At 35.1% G+C, this 24,462-nt stretch overlaps 3 protein-coding genes across 4 annotated transcripts; all 3 read right to left on the bottom strand.

Moving 5' to 3' along the window:
• Window positions 4,895-5,332, bottom strand: LOC107647277. The gene has a single exon (XM_016351371.1). It carries the CDS (start codon window positions 5,330-5,332, stop codon window positions 4,895-4,897), a length of 438 nt encoding a protein of 145 aa, XP_016206857.1.
• LOC107604836 (acyltransferase-like protein At3g26840, chloroplastic) lies at window positions 5,874-15,986 on the bottom strand. 2 transcript variants are annotated; one of them, XM_021104869.1, is made up of 14 exons: window positions 15,381-15,986; window positions 11,785-11,836; window positions 11,644-11,699; window positions 11,026-11,184; window positions 10,275-10,379; window positions 9,816-9,922; window positions 9,310-9,431; window positions 8,909-9,017; window positions 8,655-8,788; window positions 7,949-8,318; window positions 7,518-7,631; window positions 6,758-6,843; window positions 6,415-6,524; window positions 5,874-6,264 (listed from the first exon to the last, which is right to left on the bottom strand). In XM_021104869.1, the coding sequence occupies exons 1-14, from the start codon at window positions 15,811-15,813 to the stop codon at window positions 6,074-6,076; spliced, it is 2,148 nt and encodes a 715-aa protein (XP_020960528.1). In that variant the 5' UTR covers window positions 15,814-15,986; the 3' UTR covers window positions 5,874-6,073. The 2 variants fall into 2 exon arrangements, with proteins under 2 accessions (XP_020960528.1, XP_016162024.1); XM_016306538.2 differs by having other exon boundaries at window positions 8,655-8,785; window positions 15,381-15,985.
• Window positions 22,885-23,782, bottom strand: LOC107647276. The gene is made up of 2 exons (XM_016351370.1): window positions 23,225-23,782; window positions 22,885-23,013 (listed from the first exon to the last, which is right to left on the bottom strand). Exons 1-2 carry the CDS (start codon window positions 23,780-23,782, stop codon window positions 22,885-22,887), a joined length of 687 nt encoding a protein of 228 aa, XP_016206856.1.

The raw sequence follows: 24,462 nt of genomic DNA on the forward strand, positions 1-24,462 counted from the left end.
GTAAATTATATTATATTATATTAAATATATCAAAAAGAAGAGAAAGGTATGTAAATTCTATTATATTGGCCCAGCTATCTAGCTAGTATTGATCTGATTCAGTTGAGCATATATATATATATAGTCCAAATACCAAAAGCATGATGAAGAATCAAGAGTGAATTTAATTAATTTGTGAGGTATATATATGTGTATATTGTAGGGCCTTGAAATTTTGGTGATGGCTTCCTCGAACAGATATTGGCCAAGCATGTTCAAATCGAAGCCTTGTAACTAGTTTCAGCATTAAATATTGATAAAGATGTTTTTACTGTGTCTCCCCATCATCATTTCTTCCCACACAGATTCACTTTGATAAGATATGTGGTTCAAAATAGAAAGAAACAAAACTTGAAGTTTCCTTTACTAAGAAAACCTCACAAATTGAAGCTTCAACTCTTGCTCTATTTTTCACGGTTCGCTTGAATCTTTCTATCACCCGTTCAAACGGATACATCCACCTATATTGGACAGGCCTACACACATGTGTCTCATATGCTAGATGAATTGACAAATGTTCCATTACATTAAAGAATTTTGGAAAAAATATCCTTTCTAACTTGCTAAGGATAATGGGAATATTCTGCTTTATAACCTCCAAATCATGAACCTTGAGGGTGGTTGAGCACAAGTCTTTGAAAAACTGGCTTAACTCGGTAAGAAGTTTTCATATATTTGTAGGTAGTTCTCTGAATGCAGTTCGAAGCAAGCACTACATAAAAATGTAACAATCATGGCTCTTCATACCAATAAACCTCTCCTAAGAAAGACTTACGCATCTAGCAAGGTTAGATGCATAACCATCCGAAAATCTAAGTTGTTGCACCTACCTATACATGTCTTGTTACTGTTCAGAAGTCAAAGTATAAGTTGCCTTAGGTTTGGACCAACAATTATCTCCGACTTGCCGCAAATGTAAATCTGGATGCTTGCACAGTTCAGCCAGGTCTAACCTAGCCTTTTTATTGTCTTTAGTTCTATCAGTGTCCATAATAGTATTCATTATGTTATCAAACATATTCTTCTCTATATGCATTACATCAAGACAGTGACGAACCAGGTTATCCTTCCAAAAAGGTAACTCCTAAAACACACTTTGCTTGGTCCAATTGTGAGTAATACCATACTCTCGTGATTTAATCCACTTTCCATTATCTGATATCTTCCCAAGTCCTTTAACTCTTTGCCAAATCTCTAAACCACTTAATCTAGTAGGAGCCTTTTCACTTTCTATTTTATTCTTCCTAAGATCATTATTATTGCGCCTATAAGGGTGGTCTATCGGAAAAAACCTCCGATGATAATCAAACCGTGATGCCTTCCCTCCATGTGATAGTGTAAAAGACTTGGTATCTTCCATGCAAATAGGACATGACAATCTTCCTTATGTCATCCACCCAGACAACATCTCATAAGCCAGGAAATTATTGATAGTCCACATCAATGTCGTCTTTAAGAGAAATTTCTTCTTTTCTACAATGTCATACGTCAAAACACCAGGTTTTCACAACTCATGTAATTCGTCAATCAGGGGTCCCAAGAATACAAAAATGTTGGCTTTAGCGTTATTAGGACTAGGTATTAAACAAGTCAAGAATAAATAAGGATCTTTCATACACATCCCAGGAGGTAGATTGTATGGAATAACAATTACGGGCCAACAAGAATAAGACTTGCTAAATTGGATATTTAGGGTAAACCCATCAAAGCAAAGACCTAACCTAATATTTCTAGGCTCCAAAGAAAAATCAGAGTGGATGCGGTCAAAGCTTTTCATGCCTCCCCATGTGATGGATGGGTCATCAGCATCACGTTAGTTTTTGATGTGCCACGTCATGTGCGGAGCTGAACTCATTGACGCATAAAGCCTTCGAAGTCTAGGAATTAAGGATAAGTAGTGCATCCGTCTGACAGAAAATCTATTGGACTTACAAACACCCTCGGAAATAGGCTTGAACCTAGGTGCTTCACAAAACTTGCAACTAATTAAAGCAGCATTGTCTTTTCAATATAACATGCAATTGTTTGAGTAATAATATATTTTGATTGCCTTCAATCCAAACTTTTGCACTAACTTCTTAGCCTCATAGTAGTCCCTAGGTATGGCACTACCCTCAGGAGAAATTTTTCTAATTAAGGTGGCCCACTACTTAAATAACTCATGTGATTGGTTTTCTTCGCTTTAATGCATAGCATTCTAACAGCTATCGATAGTTGAGAGTGCATACAACATTTTCACAAAGACTTTTAAGCTGCCTCAAGAAGATCAAAAAAAATTTTAGCCTCTACATGAAGATCTTCTGGACCAGCAGAATCGAAAATCATTTCATGATACCTTCTGGAGATGTCTTCCCAACTAATGTCATACATATCACATTCTTCCACATTTGCACCACTTTTTGAACAACCTTTTCCACAATTATTGAATCCCGTGTGATTAATCCCTATGTCGTCAATCTCTTCATGTTCTGTTCAAATCCAATAATTTGGCATAAACCCCTTTTCCCACAAATGCATCTTAATAAAGTTAAGTTCTTTATAGTTTGTGCATATACACTTAATGCATGGGAATCTACACTTTCCTTCCGACTTCACAACATCTAACTTACTAATTGTTTCTACAAACTCCTCAACTTTGTCATAAAATTCAGGTTTAATACCCCTCTTGTTCGATTCAATCTATCATACATCCATCCTCGATGGTGTCAAGATATTTCTTACGAATTCAATATTTTTAGTACCTATAAATCATCCAACACAAACAACATTTCATCCATCATATAACACCCTATCAATATTTAACCATATCAATGTTTTCAATGTAATACAAGCAACAACACAACACAAGCAATATTTCATTTATCATACAACACCCTAGAAATCAATGAAGTTTACAATATAAGAATTGCACTAAACTAAACTCCAAGCAAAAAATTGAAGGGATTGGATCAAAAATCTCTAAGCAAACACACAACTTAGTCTTCTAACAATCAACTACTGTATAATAAGAGAGAGAGAAAATGTGAGAATATTTTTTTCTTTTTAATTAGTCTTCTAATAATCTATTCATCATTTTATTTTTAATTATTTTTTTCTCTTGTTTTTCAAAAACTTAGTGTTAGAATGAAGAGCTACAATGTTATTATTATTAAGGCCCTGAAATTAAAGATAATAATAATAATAATAATTGATCTAGGAGGAACCATATAGAGCAAATGAATGAAATTAAAGAGAACAGAGCTCAATGGAGCTTTATAATGAAGCAACTCCTGAATCATTTGCTCAATGTGATTGTGATCTTCTTCAAGAGGCTTAATATTAAAGTATTAAATTATTCATAATCAAAATTGCCTTTGCACATACTGTTAAAGTGTTAATACTAAAACGAGCAACTGATTACACATCTATGATCTAACTATAGTATTAAGTATTAACTATATGCTACCGTATGCCGGCAATTAGGCTCTAATTGTGGTTAGTTACATGGTTAGTTAATTCTGAATAAATTCCAAAATATTCTAAAAGCCTGACATGATTCAGGTGGTTATTTAGAAATTTCTATTAGTTTATATTTTATAAGTCGTTGTAGGCTCTTAATTTTATGATTTGGTTATAAAATCCAGTATCCTACAATAATGTGTACATCGTAAATAAACCTAGAGCTTGTCATCTTTAGAGGAGTTTCTATACGTTTATGAAAAGTTGTAAACTATAGAGTTTTAGGGTGTGTTTGGAAACTCGTTGGAAGAGAAGAAGTACGTTTAGACTTCTTGAAAGCTTCAACTTTTGGTTTGGCAAAATTTTTTTTCATGAACGCAGAAGTGATTTTGCTACCAAAACCAACGTTTACAAGAAGCAACTATTTTTAGCTTCTGCGTTTTCCTAACGAGCTTTTAGCCATGGATACTAACCATTTATTTATCTTTTACCAATTTTATCCTTCATGTATGTTATTATATTATTTATAAAATTCTTGTTATTTCTATTTATATAAGCTCTATTTTTCTATTATTTATTATTTTTATTTTTTTCAACTGTTTGTTTGATATTATACACTTTTATAATTGTGATTTTTGTGTATTATGTTTGTTTTTATCTTTTTTTAATTTGTTTTTTTGTTTTTTTTAATATATTTTATCTATTTTTATATGTTATTTTTATTTTAGTAAATAAATATTAATTTTATTATAAAATTAATTAATAAGATCTATTTAAATATCTAAATTAGAATGATAGGATAATATAAAAAAAATTATTTAAGTTGAGGTCTATTTTAGTAATTTTTTTATCTAAAAGTGATTTTGAATGATATAAGCCAAACAACATTTATTTTACTATAATCAACTTTGATACAAAAATTACCAAACATAAATCACTTTAACACAAACTTACTTTTTATCAAAATCAAGTTTGCAAAATCAATTCTATGTAAACTCCTATTTACAAACTATAATCCAAACATACACTTAATCAGCCTAACACAATTTACGTAAAAACCTTTTAAAACCCGTTCCATGCCGCCATTAAAGTGGCAACTAATAAGCCCATCAACCTGTAAGTCATCAACATTTATATGCAAATAACTAAATCTTAATAGCTTACCAGCCTACCACAATTTACATATATTCAAAAAGAGTAAATTATCAATTATGACCCCAAATTTGTAAGACGCTGACAATAATAACCCTAATATTTGTTAACGACAATTACACCCCTTAAAATTTTAAAAACGTAACAAATCTACCCAACCGTTAAGAGAGTCCTTCTCCGTTAAATGGAACTTGGTGATGTGGCAGACGAAAATCCTTTTAAAGCCATCTGTCCCGTTTCATGTTTAGGCCTAATTGACGAAACCCTAATCGAAACCCCTCATCATCCTGCTGTTATCATCATAGCCCTGTTGTTGTTGTTGATGATGAGGAAACGAAATTGCCGCGGCCTCGGGTTTCAGCTTCAAAGAGCTGTCGCAATTCTTGTTTGGAACGATTTTGGATTTCGGCAAGAAGCGTTGAACTATCTCTTCCAACAGGCCAAAGTCTGAAGACTCTCTAGGGAACAACTCCAATAACGACTGATCTTCTTCCTCAACACCTTCAGCAATAACCTCCGTCGTGCCGTTGTTGGAACCACCACCGCAACAGTTACCGTTGAAGCAGCAAGCGGAACCACCTTCCTTGATGCAGTACTGATAAGGACTATTATTAGCACCACTAGAACCAACACCACCAGTAGCAGCAGAAGAAGAAGAAACCAAACATAGATTTGAATTCAGAAACTCGCGGAATAGAAGCATGTTCAGGGAATGATGAGAATTGTTAGTGATGTTTCGGTGCTGCTGCTGAGTCGATAATGGAGCAGTTACGCCATGGCGGCCGCTCTGAACTAACTTGCTGACGTGGCACTGCTGCTTCGGGAAGTTGAACGCTTGGAACAGTTCAGAGTGACGAAAATTAAATTATGATGGTGATGGTGTGGATGAGGATGAGGAGGAGAATCAGGATACATGAAGTTCATCCTCGCCTTCGCGCCTCGCATCGCTCTGGCAGCACAGTCGTAGGCGCAAGCAGCTTCCTCCGCCGTGTCGAACGTCCCCAGCCACCGCCGCTCCTTCGACTGCGGGTCCCTTACACGGTTGGGTAGATTTGTTACGTTTTTAAAATTTTAAGGGATGTAATTATCGTTAACAAATATTAGGGTTATTATTGTCAGCGTTTTACAAATTCGGGCTCATAATTGGTAATTTACTCATTCAAAAATTAAATGAAAACACAAATGAAACAAAATTTGGTATATAATAATTGGTTATAGTGCTATTACTATATTATTATATTATATTCGTGAAACCCGCATTCACCTCTTATTGATTTGAACCAAGAATTATTGCACTGTTCTATCAAAAAGGAAAAAGAAAAATGGATGATTTCATTTTCATTTTACATAGGGGAATGCACATCTAACCAATTAAAAGAGGAGGGAAAAACAAAAGAAAGAAAGAAAGAAAGAAAAGACACCAACAGGTTTGGTTTTCCAACATTCAAATTTCGAAAGTTGGAACTTCAGCATCAAAACCATGTTCGGCCTTGTATAATAGCCGAGGCACTATGTTTCTGTAAGGGTCACTTTCTCTTTTCTCCTTTAAATAAGCCAAACAATTCTCAACCTCGGATTTCACTTGTAAATATAGTTCATTAGATTTCTCCCTGTCTTTCAGCACATGTCTCCTACCTGTCAAACAAACATATAATATCTATATATAAATTTAATCTGCCATAGTCAATATCATATAAATTTTTTATGTACTCATTTTATCTCGTATATTAGACTAACAGATCACACATTGAATAATTACCACCAAATTTCATGGCTTGAGCGTACCTTCAGTTTCGATTGGTTTTCCAAAATAATAATAGAAACGGCCAGGAACTTTAGGCAAGAATGCAGGCATATGTACTTGTTGATTTGCCACCTCGCCAGTAGCATCAGTCCTAAATTTTAAAAATGTCAGGGACATAAATAAGAATTTAGTTTTGATATGCGGTTTAAGAAGATTTTATGTGTATCCAAATACGTAATTATATGTGTAAGATGGCATCTATAGAAGGTTGAATAGATATAACAATATAGTTTACAAATACTAAGTTGTGACTCTTAATGTAATATGAATCATGCCACACAATGAACAACTAAATTTAAAAGGAAAATAAAAAAATGGAGATACCTCAAAGGGATAGACTCAGCTGTGAGCTTCTCTATTAGAGACTTGAATAAAGGAATGTTGACCAAGTCATCATAATCAAGAACAACCTGAAAAGACAGACATGAGTTGGTGTTAATGGTATAAGTCCATGTTCAAGGCATCAACAGAAGATGTAAAATGAAATTAAAGAATGAACGTATTATATATCAAGAAACTCTTGACAAGAATGTTTTATGTAGGTGACGTATTTCCTGTGTTCTAACTATTCTACAAGACTAAAACATCGTCAGAAATATATGAGAAGCTCATAGTTCTCATAAATCTTTAGGACTATTCAGTAATTTAAAATAAAAATGTTAAAAATTTTTATGATTAGAGTTTAGTGATATGTCATCAAATTAAATTCTTCTATTCAGTAATATATAAAAGAAAATGTTAAATATATTCCTTCCCACTAATTGCAGAGCCTTCATTATTCGATCCTCTCCACAATCAAATACACATGCAAAAAGTTCAGGGAGCAATTTTTATCTGCTATGCATCTCATTGAATTTTTTGAATAATGTAGTATCACAGTATTTAAACTTCTTCAGTTAACACTTAACAGTCACCTGAAAAGTCAAAATCCTTGAAATATAAGATATGATTAATGAATCAAAATCAAATCCTACCATCATCCATAAACAATATGGTCATGCTTTTGTCTCCATGACAAGCACTTGAAGGGCACAATCACTTTTTTAAGTAAAATGATTATAGCTCGGCAAAGATCGAAGCTTACCTCAGCAAGATCATCTTCTCCAACAGTACCAAAAGGTACTATTTTAGCTCCGAATCGAGCTGCCATTCTAACAAACTCAGATTGTTCGGGCCAGAATAACTTGTATTCTTCACCCTGAAAATCATTAAAATGTTCAGTATATGTTTAATGCAAATATCCAAATATGCATTACCATATTAGCAAATATCCAAGTCTTACAAAGGTAAGTATCTAATAACAATGTAAAACTCTTACACTATCAAATAAACTCAAATAAATGTTTCTCAGCATACTGAGTTAGTGACAACTCATTCAATTCACATTTTCATACGCTCTTTCATGTCCAAGATGGTATACAAGCCAGAACAGAGGGAGTAAAACGAGCAATTGTTTCAATATGAAAGATGGCAATAACTTGTTGCCAAAAAAGAAAACTACATATTGGAATTTACCTTCCTGTGAAGAGCCTCGCGCATCCCTCCAGGATATAATAAGATATGAGACTTGGAAGACAAAAGCTTGAATAGGTTAGTTGCAGCAACAGGAACAGCACCCATAACTCTGAAGGAATCAAAAGAAGCTAAATCTGGCAGTAGTCCAGCATCATTTCTCCTAAACATCAATGGATGAGCTATCCCTCGAACAAGGATATCTCTTTCGGTCAAAATTCGAGAAACTAATGGACCGAGTTCAATTCCGAGCAGCATGTGATACCCAACATATATAACAGGTCCCTCTGAAGGAAGTCCAGCAAGGCCCTTTACAATTGTTCCATCCTCCAAAGTTGACAACATTACAGGACTTGTCAGAATGTTCAATAGCCTGCAAGCATTATAAGTGAAAGGGGACATGATTGCAACTTCTATTGATTAATAAAATAAAAAGAAAAGAAAAGAAGATGAATCAAGAAAGCATGGCTGCACATCTGAAGATATAGCATAGATACATGATTTGACCAACTAAGATATTAGCAAGTTCAATCAAGTTTCCCACTTTAGAGTACCTTGTATATTTCTGATAGATTTTAAACTTTATCTCATATAGCAGGAATATATACTCACCAAGACATCAACTTGACATGATAAGCTTGTTTAAACACTGCAGACTCTTGTTAACTGTGTTGATGCCTTATATGATCAACTTTATCATAATATTTACCTGTAAGAGTCCAGTACTTCTTTGAATTCCGTAGGCGTTGGCGGTATATAATCTGATACATAATCATGCTTCTTGCCACGGCGGTAGAAAGAAGTTCCCTTGATGACTGTTACCAGGTCAATGTTGCCTTCCTGCTAGCGGAAAACAGAGGCATCATATTAGGATCCATTAAGACTTTCCATAACATATTAGATATCTTTACTTCACAAGTACAAGAATGTTAGATGAAGAAACAGCAATGGCGGGAATCATACCAGGAATAGGAAATGTCCACTGTCTGAAAATTTACGTAGTTCAGAATTAGCTAATAACTTACGTAGCCTTTCACCTTCCTCTTTGCTAGGTAGTAATTCATCTTTTTCACTACGAGGACAAATGATAAACCTCAGTTTCAGTTTCCACAATCCAGAAAAAAAAAAAAAGGTGCACCAATATTGAAGAATGAACAGAAGTCAAGCATGCCAGTAAAGTTAGTTAATCTTAAGTGTTTTCATCAAGATAATGTTTTCAAAGTAAAAATCTGTCAACCAAGTTTTATATTTTTATTGAAAAAGAAAAGCATTTCTGCTAAGTAAACACGAATTCATAAGTTAACAAAGTACATACGATCCTAAATTACGACTATATGAGATTGACAATTTCAAAGAGTATGAACCTGGATAGTATCAAAGTCTGAGCTTTTACAGCATGAAGGCGTGAGTTGGCATATGCAGAAGCTGATCTAAGCAGCTTTAGTTTCCACAGAAGTGTTTCTTTTGGTAATATATCAGCAAGAGCCTAAATCTCAATCAACAATAGACTTTCAATACTCTTAAGTGAAAAGAAAGCTCAATCTGAGAAATCAGAAGCCCAGATAAAGAAAATACAGGCATGTCCATCTGCGTTCCTCAACTTCAGGATGACCAAATTTTACGAAGTTTTGTTTAAGAATAAGGAGTAAACAAGCAACATGATTTTGAATTTGGATTTGTTCTTCTGGCATTTGTTTTAAGCATTGTCATTAATGCTCATAAAATGCTTTGCATATTAAAAACTAAACAACTGCAAACATTTCGAGAAAGAAGGGGGAGAAAATCATGTTTACACTTAGAATATATATATATATATATATATATACTTCTCTGTCCTTTTTTAGGAACAAAAAGGAAAATTGAACCTTACAGGCAGAGATGGTGAGAAATTAATAAAATCCTCCATCAACTCTTTTGTTGTATTTTGTAGAGGAAGTCCTTTCAACAAATTACCCAATTCCATCCTCTCAGAGTCGCCTAATGCCAGAAGAAAAGTTGAAGGCATTAATAAAGAAAAGATATCATTTTCTTTGGTAAAAGACAAAAACAAAATGTATGTGAAAGTGGAAAATTATTGATTTTTAAACTTTATTTTTTAAGGATAGTGAAGTGGAAAGATTATAATTTCCTAATTACATTGAAGTACTTGCAATTTAATTTACCTAAAAACCATTATTCATAAACATTTGACTATGAAACAACAAAAAGCAACCAAAAGGTCTACAATCGTCCAACTAGTTTGCCATTCAAAGTGAAAGGAATGTAAGACACATCCACCATGGATAAACAGAAAATAATAAAGTATAACATGCAAAGGAGATAAACAAACCTGGCATCAAACTCTGAAGTTCAGGCAGGCCAAGTGAGAGTGGGTCAGGAAGAACCTCCATTAATGGTATTAGAAGTTGCAACTGTGACCTGCTGAATGAAGTAGCTGCCAAATTGAGTTGTGATGGTTAGATCAGGTACTGTGTATTGAAACTGATTGCTTTCTAAATCAACTTGAATATGGTTTAGGAACTTTCACATAAAACTCTAGCTAAATATCGCAACATCATTCATATATCTAAGCAACAACTGAGATTAGTCAATCCTTTATCGGTAAGCAACTAGTTTCAAATAATTCAAACTCTAAGCAAGTATGAGTTACTCTTCATTTTTAGTTTCAACTTAATATGTCACCTGTTTCTTCAACATTGTGTTACATTTTCATACATTCACTCACATGTTTGACAACTCATAACTCTACTTTATCAGTATAGTAATCCCAAATTACACTGAACAGTGCATGCATCCAACAGTAAATTCTATGGGAGAAGTTCAACTCTTATTTACATCAGGCTTTTTGTAACTTAATATGCAAGAAAATGAAAGTGAAATGTAAATGCAAAATTAGGAAGTTTGTTGCAAAAGTATTAGCTGCCATGGCTGTCATGGTGCTAACGGTTAGTTGTACTAAATTCTTTCTGTCTTTTTCAACTGCTTGCGTTGCAAGGTTATGATACAATTTCACAATTATGGTGCTTGACTTAACTACTCATGCCCAATAAAATCAAATAGATTGAAATATTTCTATTTACCTGGATTTGCTAGAATCAGTACAAGATCGATATCTGGGTTGCGGGCTGCAACAGCAAGCGCAAGGCATGCTCCTAAAGATTCTCCAACAAGATATATGGGTTTCCTTGGTGAACGTTGATGCTCTGACTTGACTCTACTTTCAACTATTTTCATGAGGTCTGCAACAGGGTAACATACAAAATAAGTTATGCAGAATTGGGTGAATAGTGAAGATTTTTATTTAATGTATAAACAACATGTGCAATGCAAATCATAAACTTTTTTGGTGGATTTTTTCTTTACTAAAAGAAGCAATATTTACTCTCACCGTAGCATTACCCTAGATGTAAAACCGATCATGTGCCTCTACAATCCTTGCTATCTCCATTCTTCTAAATAAGGATAGAATTCGGCTTAAACTTTTGGAAAAGATGGTTCTAGATAGAATACCCCATTGAAAGACAACATTAACTTGCCGAACGTGGTTTTTAACACAACAAACATGCTTAAGTCTTAAACCATTTTATATTAATTTTAACAAGGTGCATAAAATTAGCATGATTTTATAATTGTCTTAGATTTCACTTTCAATAATAGTAGCTAGCTGAACATAGTAAATAATAATAGGAAACAAGTACCTGTAAATGGTGTTCGATCGGCCACTGGAATATGCATGCATGATATATCAAAAATCCTTCAAGCAAAAAGAACAAAAGTGTGGTTCTTAGATATCAGTCATTAATGTCAGTAAAATCTAGATACTTAGAATAAACACAAACCTTCCGAGTTTCTGATGATGTAAAGTAAGTCCAAGTCCCACGCCATCAATCCCTGTAAAATTCGGAGTACAGGTAATTTATAATTTTTATAAAGTAATGGAAGCTCCTATTAAGACTTCGGAAAACTTGGGGGGAACTTCAACCCTCACCACAGCATATTATCCGATAAAAGACCGAGAACACGTTACGAATCTTAATCTTTGATAAGTCAATAATAGGGGAAATCTTTTAAATGTAATAATACTATAATTCTGATCTGTTCAATGCACATATTAAAATCTATCTATTCAACCAAACATGAATATGATCTGTGCGTCTCATTATATACGTGACAACAACTCAACAAGGTATCTTTACATTTTAAAGGTGAATTTTATTCGTCATAAAATCCTCTATTTTATATGAAATAAAGTATTAGACGATAAAAGGTGAGTATAAATATAAGTTAAGTGTGAGATGTTGAGATGAATAAGCAATTACACACGGATGAATAAAATAAGCATAAGAAAAAAAAATTGAAATAGTATCTATTATTGATAAGATGGTAAAAACTAGATAGAAAAAAAGACCATAATATAATCAATAGCGTCATTCGATTTATGTAACTGACTTCACCTAATAAATTAAGTTGTTGATATATATATTATATATATAAAAGCTAAAACCTCCTAATTAAAATGTAAAGTAGTACTTATCATTCTAAGTTTCTAACTAATCTTACATTTGCTATTATAACACAAATTCAATATATAAAAAGACATAAAAATTCAACAAATTACAAAACTTAACTACTAAATTAAATCAACTACGACCAGAATTTAAATAAGATTATGAAACTTAGCTCTTAAACTAAAAATTCAACTACTTAATTAAAGTGTTGGTCCATATAATAAACAATAGAAATGGTTTGTCTTCACGGATCACGCGGGTTGTATTTTACTTGATAATATTGATACTCACTATGAAAAAGAAAGAATAAGAAATTGGTGTCGGCTGCCACTGCTGAAAAAGAATACTTATTTATTGGATGGGTTTGTTATCTTTTCATCAAGAATGTAATTAAACCATTTGTGGCCTTTATCTACAAGACTACAAGGGTTTTTTTTTAATATATTTCTCTTATTTTTATATAGTATCACTTGTCTTTTGTAATTGTCATTTTTTTTTTCCAATTCTTATTATTTGTTATATCTATATATAGTTATTATGTTCGACTCGGTCAAGTATGACCGAATTGGTTCCATTTAGTTAAACTGACTCCGGGTAAACATTTAAAAATAATTTCAAAATAACTACAGTAGGAATCAAACTTGGTACCTTCAAATGATGAAATTTGCTTACACACAATTCTTAACCTCTAAATTTTGCTTAAATAATCCCCCACTTAAGGTTGTGTTTTTTTCAAGATGCTTAGATCTACCATTGGTATTGTGGTAGATCACTAAGCCACTAACGTCAATCTACCAATTGGATGTTGAAAGTTGAAACACAAGCATGATTCTATCCGTAGCATAACACGTTATGTGTCCCTTCATACTTTGTTTTTTGGGCCAGTTCATTACTAATTGATGAAGCTGCAACAAACACTTGGCGTGGTGGTTAGTAGGTTAGTTACTGAAACCAACATTTCTATGCGACCCCCCGGTTCTGTGTGCTTGAATTCTAACCCAAAATAGAGTTCACCACAAATAAATAAAGCAACCAATAAACACGGTTCTGCGCGAAATCTCCAACTGGTGGACTTTATGTAGAAAAAATAAACCTTGTTAGTTTTCAAATTTTTCTAATTACTTTAATCAATTTTAAAATTTAGAATTATACACTTTATTTAAAAATTCATCTATAACTTTTTATTTGTACTACTGACTGTATCATTTATGCTTGTAAAACGTCAGAATAATTGTTACACACTATTAGATTAAAACATGTATATTATTGCAAGTTTTACATCTGTTAAGAATAAAGAATGTGAAGCCAATGAGTTATAGCTCAAATAGCATAGTCTCTCCATACTCAATTAAGAGGTTGAGGGTTCGAGTCATCNNNNCTTTGGTAAAAAAAAAAAATAAAGAATGTGAATGGCTCTAAATCTTAGCTGAATTAAACCTACTCAATTCTTAATATATAGTATGTTAAAAACAACATCTCGGTCTAATTTCCAAATTATCTCAAACAATGAACACAAACTTCTTCTTTTTTTTTTTTGAACTAAATATGAATTTTGAGGCACATCAAACAAAAGAGGTAATTTTTCAGGAGTATGCTAAAAAAAATTATGAGGCCGATGTTGGGAATATACGATATAAAATATTTTAAGGACTTTGTTAGGTAGACAATGACTTTTGTGAATAATGTGAATAATGAGATTTAAAATTGGCCTAATAAAGTAAAAACATACTATATCCCCAAATTATCCACTTAAATCTTAATATTATGATAACCATCCGCACACTTAGTAAATTGAGCATCCAATATATCCATTGTTCACATTATTTAGTATTTTCATTGTTCACCTATACTTTTCCATATTTTAAAGTTGTAGACCAAAATTAAAATATTGAAAAGTTTTCTCGCATGCATGATCGGGGTACAAGTTCCAACTCCTATTAATTTTACTATTCAATTCGATATAGTTTAAATTGCTAATTTCACTTTTATATTTCAAAGAGTAAACTAAATTATTTTTTACACCATAATAAATCAACTAAAATAATATCCAACTAGACATTTTAATTGGAATCAGAAAAAAAGTTATTAAATGATGATCTATCCTTCTGTAGTAATCTGTAGTATATTTAATATCAGTTCGACACTTTTTAATTTAGATATGAAAGAGAGAATGGTGTAGGAGACAGTTATGGAATGTATAAATGCTTTATGCAGCTGTAGTATCAGAAATTAAAATCGGACTGTCCAATTTGTAAGAGGTATAGAAATCAGACCGTCTGATTTTTTGGTACACAAATTGAACCCTCCGATTTGTGTTTAAAAAATTAAAAAAATTTGGGATCCGATTTGTGTACTCAGAATTTTAAAAGATTTTTAAACTCCGATTTGTGTACTCCAAAATTTTAAAATTTTTTAAACACAAATTGGAGGATCCGATTTATATATATCCCACAATTTTAAAAAACACCCAAAATTACAATACTAAGATATATCAGGCATCTCATTTCCATATCTAAATTTTTTAGCCTTAGTTTGATGTCTTCGTGTTTCAAAAATCCTAAATCACGTGTAAGAGAGTATTTAGGGATTGAAGGATGCAGTAAATATGTTTCATCATCATAGAAAAAATCACACGGCATGAATGCGAGTAAAGCGGGAACAAAAACTAATAAGTTAGTTTCACAAAAGTTGAATGAATTGAACTTTAGAACTGCTCAACTAGTAAAAACGACTAAACACATTGTGACACGCAGTTCAAAAACCGTTGAAAAGTAAACGACAGAAAGAAAATCAATACCAACACAAACCCCGCAAAAATGAACCAGTAAAAACCCACACAATAGCAGTAGCAGTAAACCAACCAAGCAATGCATACTGAGAAGAAAACGAAAATGAAAAAAAAAAGAGAAGACAAAATAACGACTAACCCGGTAAGTAGAGTAACACCGGCGGATCCTCCATTTGCCAAGAACCGCTGCAATCCCCCGTATCCGGCGGCGAGAACCACCGCGGCGCTCCACCACCACCGTTCTCCTTTTCCTCGTCGATTATCACCTTCGATTCTTCCAGAAACCGCTTCATACCGCTGAACACGCTTCTGTTCTTGCTCTCCTCTTCTTCCTCTTTCAACTTCGCGTCAACGCCTCTTTCTCCATCCGCTTCTCGCTTCACCACCGGATTTGTTTTTTCCGGCGACGTTGTTACCGCAGACGTCGGCGCCGGAGGCCGGTCAACGGACACGGCGAAGCGCGGGATCCGGACGGGGGACCGGTGTTTCTTCCCGGCTAATGGCGATGTCGTCGTCTCGCGGCGGATGACTACTCTAAAGAGAGAGGCTGCGGTGGCCGCCGCCGTTGCCATGGTGGTTCCGAAAGGTGAGATGATTTGAGACTCCTGAGGAGACAGAAAAATGAAAAATGAAAAACGAAAAAAGTGCTTTTTATAGAGGAAAAGGCAAGAATGACTAGTCTGAATGAATTCTGTTTTCTATGGAAAATAGATTGAAATAATGAACATATGAGGCTGATTTTTTTGGATATGGAAACTGTAATTGTGTTGTGCGTGGTTATGATATATAAAGGTGTTAGACTAATTTGTGGGACAGTTTTTCTCAGATTTGGTTTTAAGAAATCGGACCATCCGATTTTAGTGTTGTTAAATTTTTTTTAAGCAAATCGGATGGTCCATTTTGTATGGAGGGAGTACATGAAGTTCACATCAAGGTTATCAGACCCTGCGAGTTGTGAATGAATAAAATTTTAATAATTACCGTAAATGAAATCGGAGAGTACGTTTTGATTATTATATGTTTTTTTGAATAAGGTAAACAACTCGCTGGGTCCGAGTTGTACTCTTACCCCTCACACGGTCCGATTTCTATGTGCTTGACACCATACGCCGGTAAAGCTCTCCTTCTCTCCATAACGTGGTCCAACACTTACTCACTCTCCATAACAAAATTAATTTGCGTGAGAATTTGCACATATCCTATTTTATATTTTTTGGTAATAAATGGGTAATTTGTATTTTTTTTATAAGTCACATCAAAAGTAAACAAAAATTCAGTGTTGGTAAAGAGGGAAATAACAAATAAGCACTGTTTATAAGAAAATTATTGTACTATAAATTTAATTTTCATATATCATCGTATAGAAAGAATTTACATAAATAATTATTTATTATTAAATTAATAAAAATAACAAAATTTAAATTTAATTAGTTATTAAAGCGAAATTGTTTTACTCCATCAATGGAAAAATGAAACATGGCAAATGCTTGTGCAGTTGTGCATTGTCCTTTTGGTGGGTGGTGTTGGAGTTTTCGGGATGCGTGTATCTAGTGTTCCCTTTTATGCTGCGTGGCCTCTGATCTGCTTTTCACTTCTTCCACACAAATAAAGATTTTTTTTGTACAATGTATATAAAGAAAATGAATAAATAATTAAATACTACTACTCCATAATTTGAATTTTGATTCTGAAATTAGAAGTATCAAATAATGAAAAAATACCATATTTAAAAAAAAGACAAATTATTATGATTGTATTTACTTTACATAATCGTTAATAACACCATTTTCTACAATTAAAAAATAGTAGCATTTAGACTAATGAAAAAAGGAAAGTTTCGTAATGATAATAGTTTATAATAATAAAAATAAGTTAGTAATGATGATGTCCATACTTGAAGTGAGTTTACGAACTGAAAGGATGAAGATTGGAGATTTTAATTTCGGCATGCGTAGAATTAAATTGGGTAGACAACCTGCAAGACCCTCTAATACTAAAGTTAGTAATATTTTAGGTGATATGGAACATGTGTCTTATCTGCTGAGTGTCTTTTTTTTTTATCTTTGTCCTCTTGGATTGTGCCATTTTTCAGTATTTAGTGCCTTTAAGTTATGTTCTTAATGGTGGGATTTAACGATTTCAGGCTTAATGGCGCTGTCGTTGTGTCGTGTTTAGTATTATAAAATAATGTCGGATTCTCATTTAATCGTCGTTCCATTATGTTACTATTTGTCCAGAACAGTGCTTCCAACTCGGATTCCTGGACTCTGTTCTTTTGTCACGGATATTCGAGTTTATGATGTTGGATTTTGTTTTTTTGATGGGACCCTAAAGGGTACTTTAAAGAAACTGAACAGTTTCCTTTAGTTTCACTGGAGCGGTTATAGTCCCCATATTTTGCAAACTGTCAGCCTTCTCCTACATTCTCTCTTTAGTAATAAATGCAACATTTTTAACTTAAGTTTAAATAGGTTTTACTTTACCTTTTTACTTTCCAGACCATTTCATTTTCAAAACCATCCTTCCAAATACGAACATTCTCCTTTCTTTCTCTCTGCAAATCTCCCTTGTTGGGTTTACTTTGCTCCCCGTTGCCGTTGCGTCCTTTGCTGTGCTAAGGAGGGTTAGTGGCATTTATTAGCAAATTCAACAGTAATTGTCATTTGAGATTAGTGAATCTTCTGTTTTTCCCCATTTTGTGTTTTTACTGGAGAAATTTCTTTGAATCCTTATTCGTTTTGCATGCTATCCCTTTTGCTTGGCATTTTTCCTGTTTTTTCTTTGTGCTTGTTATCTATGAATATGCTTTTTGTAGTAGGAGAACCACTATTTTTAGTTTTCAAATAGTTGATGATTACTGTTTGCCCCCACTCTTCGTAGTTTTCCTGCATTTTGCAAGTTCATTCTATGTTTTGAACGAGCTACAAGCTATAGGACTTATATTCTTAGGATCTTTTTATTTATGGCAACGTAGTGGTGGTAACATAGTGGTGGTGTCCCTGTAGATTTTCACGAGATGGCTAGGAAAAAGGTTATCGTGGGCTAAGGGCGTGGCGGTGCTGCTAATCTACCAAGATCCCATCCTGCCCCCACTCCGGGAATGAATAGTGAGCCAGATGTGGATATATACTCTTGGGTTTCTGAGGAAGTCAAGGATACGCCTTCTATAATTACTCATGAAGAACTTGATAATTTGAGGGAGGATCGGGTTATCTTTGATTTCAACCTAAGCAATCTTTATGTCTTATCTGTTCAGAGGTTTGGAGATCGGCTATACCATATAAACGAGCATGCCGGTATTGTTCCAGATTGGTTGTGGATGTACAAGACCTTGTTTTTCCTGATTGGGGTTTGCCTACCTTTTTTCGATTTCTAGATAAGCTTACTAACACATACTGGATGTGCTCCTTCTCAGCTCCACCCGAATTCTTGGGCCATTATCCGATGCTTCAAGCTTTTGTACTCATTTTTGGATATTGATCTTACTCTTAGAGTCTTCTTCTATTTCTTCACTCTCACCATCCCCTTTAGGTCACAGGGCCGCGGGTTCGTCTCCTTCCGAGGCATTCCTAATAGGAAAATATTTACTTTGTTTGAGGAATTCTATCATGAATTCAAAGAAACGTTATTTAAGATTGAAGGGGATAGAAAGAACGACTCCCTTCTTTTTTACTTTGGAGTGTGCCAAAAGATTTAACTTGTATTGGCATTATAAAGTTTCTTCACCAAAAATCCGAATTTTTGGTGTCAATGCTAGCGAACTTTTAAATATCAATTTGTTAATGATGTTGTGAAATGAGCGTTTCCTAGTTTTAAGGGACATTCTCATAAACAATTAAGCTGCTCGAAGCGCTATTAGTAAGTTTTGTATTCATAGCCTCTTTAGTTTATACTTCATGATTTCGTATTACTAACGATATCTTATTTCATTTGATATGGTTGGGAGACTTGCCGCTATCGCTGAAATGAAGAAAAGGTTGTCAAGTCAACCGCCAATCAATATTGATGGTGATCAAATTTTCTCTTCTACCACCATCAGCCGCTAACCACAACCTCGTAGGATTATGGAAAGTGGGGAGGAAAGGGGTCCCGAGGTCGAGGTTCATGACCTGGAGGGGGATTTCCGGTTCATTCTCCTTCAAGGAAAAAATTAAAAGGCACGGGTAAGGAGGATGTCAATATTCCATCTCCTTCATCACTTAGGAACTTTTTAGACAAAGGATTCCGAGCTTCTGACTTCGTGGACCAACATTTCATGAATGAGGAAACAAAGTTGGTGCTTGCCAAGATGCCCCTGGAGAACACCCTTCCCCGAGTCCAAAGAATGCTTCTTCATTTGGTGACATGTGTCCATGATGCCGAGATAGAAATTGGCAACCTCCATTCCTACTTCCTATCCAAGGATAAGGTAATTACTAATGCCAACTCTCAGATTTAGAAATTGAACTCTAGAGTTATCTCTCTCCTGGAGAAGCTGACTTCCTTTGAGGCTGAGGTGAAAACTCTAAAGGAAGCCAAAGTTGCTTTTGATTTGAGAGGGAAAAACTTGAAGAAGTAAGTTTCCGAGCTAATTGGAAGGATTAATGGGCTTGAGCTCTCAGTCAGAAAGGCGCAGCAAGCTGTCGTAGATGGGGTTTTCGATGCAGAGCGAAACATCCTTGACTAGATCAAATTGAGGGCTCCCGACTTAGACGTCTCCGAACTTGATGCCTTTAAAAAGGTGGTGGATGGGAAGGTTGTTTCTATTTTCTAATTTTAAACTTATTTTGCTAAGTGTTGTGAACTTGGTAGTTCGAACTTTCGTACTTTTGATAGCACTTTTTCCCGTTTGTTGTCGGGACTACTTTTGTGCGTTTCTGTTATGCTCGGGACTAACTTATGACTCTTAATGTTTTACCATTTTATTAAATATTAGTTTCTATTTAACTATTTTTGAGCTTTTAATTACGACCCGAATTCGATTTTTATACTGGTGAAGAATCTCAACATAAGTTATTCATAACATAAAATTCCATATTGGAAATCCATATTTTATCGAAACATAACATAGAGTTGCGAATAAAACTTGTTTGCTAAATACAAAGGAGGCCTCATTAAAAACCTAGATGCCTAGGAAAAGAGTACATGTATTTTATTCATAGCCAAAAGATTTCTAAGAGTAATATCTCTTCAAATGAGTCACATTCCAGGTTCTCGGAACCATCCAGTGCTTCAAGCTTGTATGCTCCCTTTCCAAATACTTCTTTAATCCTGAAGAGTCCTCTTCAGGTCGGAGCTAGCTTTCTTTGAGCTCCTGAGGTTCTGACATCAGCTTGTCTTAACACTAGGTCCCAGCTTGAAAGCTTCTAGATCGAACCCTAGTGTTGTATCTTTTGGCCACCTTTTTTACTTTAAAGCTTGCTCAACTAAGTTAGCCATATTTTTAATTTCATCAATTAGGTCCAAGCTTTCATGAGTTACCAAGGTTCCCAAAAGCATTCTTGGACTTGGCTCCCCGAGCTCTACCAGGATTACTGCCCTTTCACCATAGGTGAATCTGAAAGATGTTTCGTTGGTGGTGGATTGTACTGTAGTTCGGTATGACCATAGAACTGACCACACCTCGTCAGCCCGAGAACTTGAGCGCTCATCCAATCTTTTCTTTATCCCATTCAAAATCACTTTATTAGCAGCTTCGGGTAAATTATCTTATAGTTTGCTTGCGGGTGCTCCACTGAGGCAAATATTTGTCGAATTCCTAAGCTGGACAACAGGTCCAAAACCTGGAGTGCATGAATTGGGTCTCATTATCCGTGACTATAGGTTCGGGAATCCCAAATCTTGTAATGATTTCTCTCCAAACAAACTTCCGACATTGAGCAAAACTGATACTAGACAGAGGCATGGCTGCAATCCACTTGGTAAAATAATCTATAATAACTAGCATTTGTCACATTTCTTCATGTATTCCATGGCATCCTTAATGAGAGTGGGCTAGTAGTACTCGGCTCGGATAACCTTATGAACCAACAACTTTCCTCCTAAATGATGTCCACAGCAACCCTCATGTACCTCCTGCAACACATACATCGTTTGTTGGTCATTTAAGCATTTTAACAATAGTTGGGACACACCCCTTTTGTACAGCTTTCCATTTATCATCGTATATTTGGCGGCATTAAGTCATAACTTCTTTGCTTCTTTAGGATTACTGGGCAAGGTCTCGTGTTCTAGGTATGTGCAAATTGGGTTCATCTAAGTATTAAGATTGGAGGAACAGAAAATCGGGATGTCGGGTTTTGTTACAGCTGGTTCTGTATGCATCTCCTGTATCAGACTACGGTTCCTGTTCCAGGCTTAGTACTTGCGAGTTTGGACAACACATCAGCTCATGTAATCTGTTCCTTAGGTACATGCTTGATTAAAAAAGAATCAAAGGATTGTACCTCTTGTTGTACTTTTTTCAAGTACTGTTGCATTAGCGGATCCTGCGCCTAGTATTATCTGTTAACTCGGGATGTCACCAATTGTGAATTGCTGAACACGGTCACTTCTGTAGCTCCGACATCCCGAGATAACGTCAATTCCTACAAGAAAAGCCTCATACCCAGCCTGATTATTTGAGAAAGAAAAATCAAATTTGATGGAGGCCTCAATCACCATGTCCTTTCCCTTGGTTAGGATGAGGCCAACCCCTCCATACCTGACATTGGAAGTTCTATCCACGTGAAGCTCCCATATCGGTATGTTAGAGGCTGGGTGTGTCATTTTGGCTAGGAAATCTACCATCACTTGGGCCTTAATGGTAGAGCGTGGTTCATAACGTACATCGAACTAAGATAGCTCAATAGACTAACTCATCATCTGACCTGCCAGGTCGGACTTTTGTAAAACTTTTTTGATCAGTTGGTCAGTTCGCACTATTACCAAATAACTTTGGAAGTATTGGCACAACTGACGAGCCGATGTAAGTAGAGCAAATGTAAGTAGAGCCGATGTCAGTTTTTAGGGGATTCCGCAATAAAAGCCAAACCACTTTGAATATCATAGCTCAGGTCCTTGAAGAACCTTGCTAACAAAATACACGGGACGTTGATGTTTATCCTGATCCTCTAGAACCAAGGCTGAAGCCAGAGTTTCTTCGATCATGATCCTCTACAAGAACAAGGGTTGCCCATATTCTGGCTTTACTAAGATGGGAGGAGATGAGAGAAAGTTTTTAAAATGTTGAAAAGCTACCTCACATTCCTTGGTCCAGGCAAATTCTACATCCTTTCTCATCAATTTAAAAAGTGGTTTGGCTTTTATTGCGGAATCCCCTAAAAATCTTGACAATGTGGCCAACCGACCTGTGAGCCTTTGAACCTCTTTAAGATTCCGAGGACTCGACATGTATATAATTGCTCGGCATTTCTCAGGATTAGCTTCTATGTCTCTTTGAGTGACCATAAATCCTAAAAATTTACCTCCCCAAATTCTAAATGCATATTTTGTCGGGTTCAACATCATCCTGTAAAATCGGAGGCAATTAAAAACTTCCTGCAAGTCAGTGATCAAGTCGGAATCGTCCTTTGTCTTTATCAATATATCGTCAATGTAGAATTTCATATTCTTCCCAATCTGCGGCTTGAAAACTTTTGCCACTAACCTTTGATACATTGCCCCTACATTTTCAAACCAAAAGGCATTATAGTGTAGCAGTAAATCTCCTCAGGGTTGATAAAAGCTGTTTTATCTTCATTAGCTTTATGCATCGGAATCTGGTTATAACCACTATAAGCATCTAGGAAGTTCTGATATCACGAGGAAGAGTCAATCATGTTATCAATGTTTGATAGCGAAAACAATATTTTGGACAGGCTTTATTTAAATTCGTATAGTCTACGCACATTCGTCATTTTCCATTAGACTTTTTTTTACCATAACCACATTGGACAACCATGTTGAGTAAGTTAATTCACGAATAAACCCAGCATCTAATAATCCTTAAACTTGGCTTTTAACCTCGGCTGCTCGGTCGGGCGACATCTTTCGACATTGCTGTGCAACTGGCTTGAACTCTAGGTTAATAGCTAGCTGATGGAACATGAATGTTGGATCAATCTCAAGCATGTCGGCAAGTTCCCAAGAAAATAAATCCACATTTCCTCTTAAGAAATTCTGAAGTTTTGACTTCAAGGGATAAGGTAGTTCCTTTTTTATCATAGTGTACTTTTCTAGCACATCACCAATTTGGAATCTCTCCAACAGTCCATTGGGCTTTGGTCTCGGTTTCTCCTGTAGTTGGGAGTCTAGGTCAATAAGGAACACCCCTATAGATTCCTTAGCCTTATCCCGGAGCGTAAGGCTAGCCTTGTTGCATTTAACCACAGATATCCGATCTCCTCGTATGGTTGCAACCCGACCTTCCGCTATCAAGAAGTTCATGACAAAAAATTTTGTTGATATGGATGCGCATAAATCATTGAACATCTTTCTTCCTAAGATCACATTATAAATTGTAGAATCTTGAAGGACGCCGAACTCGGCCTGTACCACCCTTATATTGACACCTTCTCCCATGGTGATGAGAAGATCAACAACCCCATTAGGTTTGATATAATAATCTCCAAGCCCAACAACCCATGGGAGATGGGGGCTTTAAATATTAATCCCTTAAACCCAGGGCATCAATGCGTTCCTGAAGAGAAGGTTTGAGTCTGCACATGTGTCAATGAGGATTCTCTTCACAATGCCATTATCTAACCTAGTAGTGATCACCAGGGGTTCATCATCTTCGGATGTGGCAACTTGAAAATCCTCTGCCTAGAACCGTAATGCTAGAATGCCTGTTACTTTGAGAACCTCAGAGGTTGTGGCTTTGACATCCCTTTTAATGGCTTTTTTGGATCTTGGCAATCCGTTCCTTCCAACAACCACATTAACTACGACCTGGGCTGTGTCTTTCGTGTTTTTTGGAGGTCTGGAGTTTCTTCGGTTCCTGGTTTTTCGATCTTTGTCCTTGTTGTGCCGTCTAGCCAGAGATAAACTGCAATTTTATGGTTTATCTTGGATTGAATTGAGGGAATTTTATCAACTTATCTTGCATTTATTCACTGAAATAGCATGTTTTCAGGCCTTTTGTGAATTTTCTCCTTATTGTGCTTAACGATTAAAAACATGCTTTTTAGACCCTTAAATTGATAAATTTGATTCACTTCAATTCCATTCGATGCCTTGATGTGTTTGTTGAGTGATTTCAG

Source organism: Arachis ipaensis, chromosome B06 (assembly GCF_000816755.2).
Source record: "Arachis ipaensis cultivar K30076 chromosome B06, Araip1.1, whole genome shotgun sequence".
NCBI classification, from domain to species: domain Eukaryota; kingdom Viridiplantae; phylum Streptophyta; class Magnoliopsida; order Fabales; family Fabaceae; genus Arachis; species Arachis ipaensis.

Excerpts from the sequence above, each read along its gene's own strand:
- LOC107647277 (XM_016351371.1), bottom strand. The coding sequence starts at position 5,332 with ATGCTTCTATTCCGCGAGTTTCTGAATTCAAATCTATGTTTGGTTTCT.
- LOC107647276 (XM_016351370.1), bottom strand. The coding sequence starts at position 23,782 with ATGGGAGAAGGTGTCAATATAAGGGTGGTACAGGCCGAGTTCGGCGTC. Across the intron at positions 23,014-23,224 it reads CGCCCGACCGAGCAGCCGAG|AACTTCCTAGATGCTTATAG; the intron begins GTTAAAAGCCAA and ends TCGTGATATCAG.
- LOC107604836 (XM_021104869.1), bottom strand. The coding sequence starts at position 15,813 with ATGGCAACGGCGGCGGCCACCGCAGCCTCTCTCTTTAGAGTAGTCATC. Across the intron at positions 10,380-11,025 it reads ACTGATTCTAGCAAATCCAG|CTACTTCATTCAGCAGGTCA; the intron begins GTAAATAGAAAT and ends TCAATTTGGCAG. Across the intron at positions 6,265-6,414 it reads AAAACCAATCGAAACTGAAG|GTAGGAGACATGTGCTGAAA; the intron begins GTACGCTCAAGC and ends TTTGTTTGACAG.